This window comes from Thamnophis sirtalis, unplaced genomic scaffold, assembly GCF_051295495.1.
Source record: "Thamnophis sirtalis isolate CommonGarterSnake01/CBP01778 unplaced genomic scaffold, rThaSir2_p1.2 scaffold_12, whole genome shotgun sequence".
Lineage (NCBI taxonomy): Eukaryota > Metazoa > Chordata > Lepidosauria > Squamata > Natricidae > Thamnophis > Thamnophis sirtalis.
This window is the reverse complement of record NW_028261392.1, coordinates 55,830,561-55,839,129: the sequence shown is the minus strand read 5'-3', so window position 1 is coordinate 55,839,129 and position 8,569 is coordinate 55,830,561. Positions and strand designations below refer to the sequence as shown.

The 8,569-nt window shown below is 42.1% G+C and overlaps 1 protein-coding gene across 1 annotated transcript in view; it reads right to left on the bottom strand.

Moving 5' to 3' along the window:
• Positions 1-1,040: 1,040 nt before the first annotated feature.
• FMO2 (flavin containing dimethylaniline monoxygenase 2) overlaps positions 1,041-8,569 on the bottom strand; it is a 29,646-nt gene continuing 22,117 nt past the window's right edge. The window contains exons 7-9 of the mRNA XM_087726681.1: positions 5,474-5,829; positions 3,314-3,386; positions 1,041-1,807 (exon numbers count right to left, since the gene is read on the bottom strand). Of these exons, the coding sequence (XP_087582807.1) occupies positions 1,456-1,807; positions 3,314-3,386; positions 5,474-5,829 (781 nt within the window). The 3' untranslated portion in view covers positions 1,041-1,455. The remainder of the gene's footprint in view (positions 1,808-3,313; positions 3,387-5,473; positions 5,830-8,569) is intronic.

The window sequence follows — 8,569 nt, the reverse complement described above, 5'->3', positions numbered from 1 at the left end:
GATCTGCCCAACAATCTGAAAATTCTCTTACTGAAGGTGATTGAAGAATCATCCTCTTTAAACGTTTCGTTCCCACTACGTATTGTGCTCTCTCAGTTAAGAAGTAAAAGATCTTTATTTATTGGTCCATGATTTATTGTATAAAGACAAATTCAGTGATTTTGCGTAAAATATTAAGCCACACTTCATACTATACCAAGCATGATGGCAAATTTCGTATAAAAGCTAAGCTCCTTGAGCAAGGACCCACAGAGGCATGACCTGACAAAAGGGTGAATGACAAAACCGCGCCCGACTAAACTGCGTCGCTGATGTCATCAACGCGGCAACAACAGCCAGCGTGGAGAAAGAAGGGCGCTTTAAATAGCGCGTCGAAAGAAAGCCGATTTAACTTAAGGTAAGGGTTAGGTTTAGGGTTAGCTTTAGGGTTAGGTTTAGGGTTAGGTTAAGGGTTAGGGTTAGGGTTAGGGTTAGGGTTAGGGTTAGGTTAAGGGTTAGCTTTAGGGTTAGGCTTAGGGTTAGGTCAAGGGTTAGGTTTAGAGTTAGGTTAAGGGTTAGGTTAAGGGTTAGGTTTAGGTTAGGTTTAGGATTAGGTTTAGGGTTAGGTTTAGGGTTAGGTTTAGGGTTAGGTTTAGGGTTAGGGGTTAAGTTTAGGTTTAGCGTTTACAGTGTGCTTCTGTCTCCGCGCTATTGTCGCCCTGTTGATGACGTCAGCGACGCGGTTTAGTCGGGTGTGGTTTTTTCGTTCGCCCTTTTGTCGGTGAACCCACAGAGGAACATCACAGCATTTCATGAAATATATATTTCTGCCTTTAGCAATAGCAATAGCAGTTAGACTTATATACCGCTTCATAGGGCTTTCAGCCCTCTCTAAGCGGTTTACAGAGTCAGCATATTGCCCCCAACAATCCGGGTCCTCATTTTACCCACCTCGGAAGGATGGAAGGCTGAGTCAACCCTGAGCCGGTGAGATTTGAACAGCCAAACTGCAGAACTGCAGCTGAAGTAGCCTGCAGTGCTGCACTCTAACCACTGCGCCACCTTTAGACATTAATAGACATGTTCCAGATAGCATTTTATATAATTCAAGTATGAAATCCAAATTTGCTCCTTTTTTAAAATTCAAGAATGAATTGCAATTCACAATGCTATCTAATGTTAAAAGGAATCAGAAAAATAGGCATGTTGTTGGAGCACCTTAAAGCTGCACTTGGCATGTTTACTTCCCTTTCTTAAAAAAAATAGCTTTTTCTTTCTTTCATCCCCCCCATTTTCCATATCTCTTCCTCGTTCATAATTTCCCAGAAAGTTGCTCAAACGATCCTCTTTTATGTTTGTGAGCATACAGAACTAAGGTATAATGGACAGTAAACACGTGATGGTAATCATTAGAAGAATAGAAAGCATGGTTTTGATATAAGCAATTGTCACTTTTTGGGGTTTTTAGGATGCACATCAGTCCTGAACAAGGAAAAGGAAAAAAGCAGCCAAGATAAGAAGGAGACCAATGGCTGTGAGCAGGGAGAACAGAGCGTGGTTTGAAGAGCTGCTCACGACTCGTGTTTTTGTGGGTTTAATGATCCGCTCCCTCTGGGTGAGGATGGCATCCCTGGCTCCAGTCCACTTTCCTGGCCCTTTCAAACGGAACTGAAAAGGGTTGCAAGGGCCAAAACACATGGCCCAAGCCAGTATGGGATCCCACAACAGCAGTGAGAACAGATCTGGCTTTGATCCCAAGGCTGCAGCAAGCTCGTCCAGGTAATCAATGAAATCGGTTTGGATTGACTGACTGCGGCTGGTTCCAAACCTTTGTGGGTGGGAGAAATAAAGAGACAGTAGTTGAGAGGGGTTACAATTCTGTAATGGAAATAATTATTCTCCTTCCAACATCAATTCTACCCTTCCCACTCACCACAAATCCTTGGTACGAAGTGAATTAAAATGTTGTGGAATATTATTAAAAGCAATGTTGAAATGTCATGTTTTGATCACTTGACTGGGCTATTCCTGTTTTAAAAAGTGAAAACCCTCACTCCTACATTTTGTATTTTCTTTCTTCCCTGCAGCATTTTGTGTCTGAACAGAAATAGTCGCTAAATAAAATTCTAGATGATAAGAGTTAGAAATAAGAAAACCAAATAATAATGCTACTATCCAGCGCCGTGATCCAGCGTCATCAACGTGGCGACAACAGCCAGCGCGGAGAAAAAGGGCGCTTTAAATAGCGCTTTGAAAGCAAACCGATTCAACTTAAGGTAAGGGTTAGGTTTAGGGTTAGGTTTAGGGTTAGGTTTAGGGTTAGGTTAAGGGTTAGGGTTAGGGTTAGGGTTAGGGTTAGGGTTAGGGTTAGGGTTAGGGTTAGGGTTAGGGTTAGGGTTAGGCTTAGGGTTAGGGTTAGGGTTAGGGTTAGGTTAAGGGTTAGGGTTAGGGTTAGGGTTAGGGTTAGGGTTAGGGTTAGGGTTAGGGTTAGGGTTAGGGTTAGGGTTAGGGTTAGGGTTAGGGTTAGGCTTAGGCTTAGGCTTAGGCTTAGGCTTAGGCTTAGGCTTAGGCTTAGGGTTAGGGTTAGGGTTAGGATTAGGTTTAGGGTTAGGTTAAGGGTTAGGTTTAGGATTAGGTTTAGGGGGGTTAGGTTTAGGGGTTAATTTTAGGTTTAGGGTTTACAGCGTGCTTCTGTCTCCGCGCTGTTGTCGCCCTGTTGATGACATCAGCGACGCGGTTTAGTCAGGCGCAGTTTAGTCGAGCGCGGTTTTGTGGGTGAACCATCCAGCTCCCCTCTGATATTTGGTTTTACATCATTGACCTGAAAACATTCTTAATTATTTCATGGTGAGCAAATAAGTATGTTTATAATATTTTAATGTTATAAATCCACAGCAAAGCATGTTTCCTGATATTTCTCTCAAGTTAAGCTATTTTAAAAAAATCATTGCCCACTGATTTATAGCAGAATTTATGAACATATCATCATGTTTCAGTCCCTTGAAATTTGTTCCCATTTGGGAAGCTTTATAAGATGGAGAAGTGTCTCCAAATAAGAAATATCAATGTTCTTTAGGAATATAACTATCCAGTCCTAATCATGCTAATGCCCAAATGTCAAATTGTGTGTTGTGATGTCACAAGGCAACTTTTGTTTTTTTTCTACTTTTACTTTTTACTTCTACTTTTTTTTCTACTTTTCACCATGCATGATGACATTGCATGCAAATATATAATGGACAATGTTTGCACTGTAACCATTACAACAGAAGTTTTATTACTTGCTGCCTATTACCCTCTCTACATATGCCAATGCCTAGGAGAGTTCTCTTACCACTTAGTCCTCTTCTCATTTCTTTTAATAGTATCAGCCATCATGGCACGCTCTGAAGGCAGAAGGCTTAACCCTAGGGGGAGAAAAAGTTTGAGTCTGAACAAGCCACTTATGCCTCTCAAAAAACAACATAGCAGGATAGTCATCTCAATATAGTTCATTCCAATTTCATATAAGGCATACAGATGCACAAGCTTAATTGGTTTATAACGCACTCTTGCCATCCAAAAAGATAGAATCCTATTTTTCTTCCCAGTGATATAAAAATCTTGGATGTGGTTGCTATTGTTTTTATAATCATTATCACTGTCATCTACTTTTTCTTATAATTTTGATAACTAATGTAGAGATTATAGGCCATTCTTTTTAGAGTATGTAAAGTGGGTGACAGTAGCAGAGAAAATTTTTAAATATTACTTCCTCTTACCATTTCTTCAATTTCCCCATACTCTATCTGTTGTGGCCCAGCAGGAGCCGTTGGAGCTGCCACCAGACTCCGACAGCGAGGGGCCCTATGAGTCGGCTCTGGAGGATGTGGAGGACCCTGACAGGGTTCCGACTCCGAGCAGGGCGCAGAGAGGCTGGTTGGCCACCAGGAGGTACCTGAGCCTTGGACCAGTGGGGAGGAGACAAGGGATAGTGAGCTGGATGCCAGCAGTGAGTTGTTCCTGGATGCCCGGCACCGAAGAGCTAATAGGCGTCAGGAACAGTTGCACAGTTACAGGAGGTAATTGCACTCAGCTGGTGGTCATTAGGCTCCTCTCCAGACTATAAAAAGACTGCTTGTGCACACGCCCCTCTTGCAGAAGTCAACGCAGGAACTAATGTTGGAGAACATTATGGTGAGCTTGGCAGGCTGGATTGCGGCCAAGCCTTATCTGTGCTGGATTGCTGCCCAAGCTTGTCTGGGCCAGTTTGCTGCCAAGGACCTGTCTGTCTGTTAATTAAATGCCGTAATTTATCTTTGGCTCGGAGTGTGTGTTGGTGTGGGACGAGCAGGGTCAGAACATCGATGTATTAATCTCTTTGTCTGTGTTTACTTAAAATGTACTTTTGAATAAAAAATGGAAAAGTCATTCACTGCTTCAATGATTTTTTGGGGGGGGGGAGGAATGAGAATTAAAAGGGCAAACATGCAATATCTTTATATTCTAATGATGAACACATACACAAACCTATATACATACATCATCCATCAACTTCATGGACAATTAGGAATACAATTTATATAGCTCCACCAGGCATTTTTATTCTTTCCTTTGCTGTCATTTACTATTTTGAAGGATCCTTGATGCTCTCTGAGCTTCGTTGTTTTCTTGCAGAAGTTTCATTACCCAAACTAGGTAATATCATCAGCAGGGACGTGCAGTCACTAGCGGCAAGGGAGGCAGGGCCTCACCAGTCTCCTCAGGGAAAGGAAAGGATTTTAAATAATTTTCTTAAAATAATTAAAGCCAGGGTAGTTGCTACCAGATTTCAAGTCACAGTGGCTTGGTGTCTGCTCTCAGTATTAACTAGGAGGAGGACAGAGAACTAGGGGCCTCTTTTGCATAAGGATTTTTTCACCTTTTAAGAGTTAAGCAAGGGTTAACAAGGGAAGAATTTCTTATGCAAATGAGGCACGTATTCTCTCGCCTCCTGTAGAGGGCATTTTAAGAGGCTTTTTAGAGTTTTCTAGGAGCAACTAGCTCAGTCTGACAGAGCTCTGGCTTTTCAAGAGGGCAGGGCAGGGCAGGGCAGGGAGAAGCAGAGTTGAAATCGTTTCTGAAACAGCTGGAAAAGGTCCGTGTGTGGGGAGGGGGGAGGAATTCAAAAAGTTTGATCGGAAGGCAGCAGGGAAAGGGGGGGTATGGCAGAGGAGCTGCTTTCAAGCCTTTGGAAAATATATCCAATCCAACTTCTGTGTTTGTGTTTGAGAGCGAGTGAATGAGAGAAGGATTGAAGTTCTCTGTCTGTGTGTGTCTGTTTGAGAGAGCGGGGAGGGAGGGAGAGAGGGAGGAAGGAGGGGGAGGGCGAATGCTGGCTGGGGGATTCTGAGAGTTGAAGTCCAGACATCTTCAAGTTGACAAGGTTGAGAAACACTGCTCTATACTTTGCAGGTCAAGATGCCCACTGTTGGCATCGCTTTATATAAAATATTCATCCTCTTTATAATCTTACCCTTGAAGACTCTTGTAGCCCAGCGTGCCTGCAGTTCTGAAGTAGGCATAATAGGCCCAAGGGGCTGGATGAGACCAATAACAGCCAAGGTTGGCTTCTCCAGATGAGGAGGGAAGACATGTTTATACAGTGGGACACGATTATCCTCTACCTCAAGGACTGATTTGTCCAGGAAAGGGAATGCAACGCTGTAGCCTGTTGCAAAGATGACAATGTCTACATTCTCCACCACTGTCCCATCTTCAAATACGGCTGAGGTTTCTGTGAATTGCCTGACAAGTGGTTTCACGTTGACATATCCACACAGGATACGGCTGGGCAGATCATCATTGAACACTGGTTCTTTCATCAAGTACCTAAAACGTACAGAACAATAGATGGAAAACACTGCTAAGAAAAATATATTATCACCAGTTGACTTTTCATAATACTTTGTACCAGTGGTGGGTTTCAAAAATTGTTCGAACCTACTATGTGGGTGTGGCCTACTTTGTGGGAGTGGCTTGCTGCCCATGTGACCAGATGGGAGTGGCTTGCCGCCCATGTGACCAGATATGAAGATGCCGACGACATTTGTCAGAACCACCTTAAATTGCCTCACACACAGCACTGGCATGCATAAGAATATGATGTAAACTTGTTTTTTAAAAGGCATCTTTGGTTTGCGTTAAAACAACTTCAACACACGCAATGTTCTGATTGCACCACAAACGCAGTAGTCATCCTTACCTTTCACAGAGGCACTGAGTTTTATAAATATGAGCATGATAGTGTAGAATAATCATATCCAAGGACCAGTGGTGGGTTTCAAAAAAATTTGGAACCTCTTCTGTAGGTGTGGCCTGCTTTCCGGGTCCACTGGTGGAACCTCTTCTAACCAGTTCAGTAGGTTTGACAAACCGGTTCTACCGAATAGGTGCGAACTGGTAGGAACCCACCTCTGCTTTGTACAATTCGATTTTGTCATATTCAATGAAGAGAAGAGCATATCCTAGAAGGGGAAATTATCTTCCCTCAGGAACTCATTCTAGTTTTCTTAAGCCAATCTACACTAACACGCTCCTTAGTTTTGTAACAACTCTCACTCTGTACAAAACGGCTTTTCCCACTAACATTTGATGACATCTCCCATTTTTCTTCTAAACTAGTTTTAAACTTAATTTTAAACTATACAACGTTTAACTGAAAATTAATTAAAAATTTGAAAAGAGCCAGTTAGGTCTAGTGGTGAAGGTATCAGGTTAGAAACCAAGAGATTGTGACTTATAGTCCTGCCTTAGGCATGAAAACCAGCTGGGTGACTTTAAGGCACTCATAACCTCTTAGCCCAATACACTTCATAGAGGAGCTGTTATGGGGAAAATAGGAAGAAGAACTTCAAAACTCTAGAATTTGTTTTGCAACATTTTCTGCCATTTGAACCCTGTAAGTAGAGATGGGAGGGATTTGTTGAAAAGATAAAACATTTTTTAAAAGGATATTCCTCGTTTTGTCCCTGCATGGGTATGAATAACTCACTATTTATTTTAAATGTGCATCTGTACATACCTGAGAAAGTGCATATGTTGTTAATTTTCTTTTTTTTTTAAAGAAACAAAAACCTTGAAAGTGGAAACTAGACACTTGAAGGCTTGATTTCCCACATAAAGCAGCCTGCTTTCCTACACAAATGTAATATATAAATACACTTGCAATTAAGGTGATGGAAAGACTATTAAGTCATTGAAAGACACCACTCTAGCTTCTCCTACATACTCTAAGCCAATAGAGACTTGGCTGTTCTCCCGGGGCATTTCGGGTTGGGACAGGAAGAGAGAGGAGGTGTTGAGTGAGCTCCTGATTGTTTTTTTATTGTTCTTGTCTCTATTGGAGTTGGAATATTTTCTGCAACTTTAGACATTTGGATTGTTGATTTTTGCTATTGGTTTTAATTCCTATATGTCTGTACAATACAGTAAAGACCATGCTGTATTCATTAGAGTCCTCATATTGCATTGCAAAAGCAGCAAGCAAACTGACACCGAAAAAATGAAAGGATTTCAAGGGTAGATGCTATTGTTGAATAAATCCCTGTGTCAACTCACAAAGCCTGCCTAACCAGCTCTCAAGTTGCCATCGGCAGGGGGATGGGGAATCGAGCCTCGCAGCTGTATCAGGGAGTTTGCACCTCAGCAGTGGTGGGATTCAAATAATTTAACAACCGGTTCTCTGCCCTAATGACCATCTGGGTAGGTGGGGCTCGGTGGTCATGTGACTAGGTTGGGCGTGGCCAACTCAAGGTCACTCAGGTCGATGGACACTTAGCCTTAGCTGTTACAATGTAATAAGGGTTAACCGGAGAGGCAGTTTCTGTAAGCAGGGCAATAAAGATTAGGCTGGAAACAACACCAGAATGTTTCCTTCCTGCCTTCCTTACAGGATTAGCCCTGTAAAGTGGAAGAAAACAAAAGGAGATTTCTTCCAACAACCAGTTCTCTGAACTACTTAGAAAGTTACCAACCGGTTCTCCCGAATAGGTGCAAACTGGCTGAATCCCACCACTGCACCTCAGTCAAAACAAAGCACATTCCAGCCAACAAATGTCAAGGCCATCTCCACGGAGATCCACAGTGGCTGGAGGGAGTGACTTTTGCAACCTATGAAATTGCTTCATTGGGGAATGTGACTGATGATACACCTTGGGGAGAGGGGGAAACAGGATCAGAGCCAAGACGTGAATTAAGTGAGGTCAGAGTTGGTTTCACTTAGTACATGCCGACATGACACTCCTAATAAATAACTGGATTTCTTTTGAACCTCAGCTTGAGATTCATGTTTTAATTAGGGCATTGGTTGGAACTCACACTCTGGAGATCAGCAAGGCAACAAAAGTGATCCATGAAGAGACACAATAAGAAACATGTTTTTACAGATACATGAGTTTTAAAGTGGGAATTGCATATGTTTTTTCAAAATAGGAATAAATGGAAGCTAATACTGATAGTCAAAGATTATTTAACTTTACTGATAAAAAATTATTTTAAGCAACATACCAATTCAATTTTGCTTGGTTTTACAGAATGGTACAGGAGGTGAAATTCAGCACAATTCAAAACC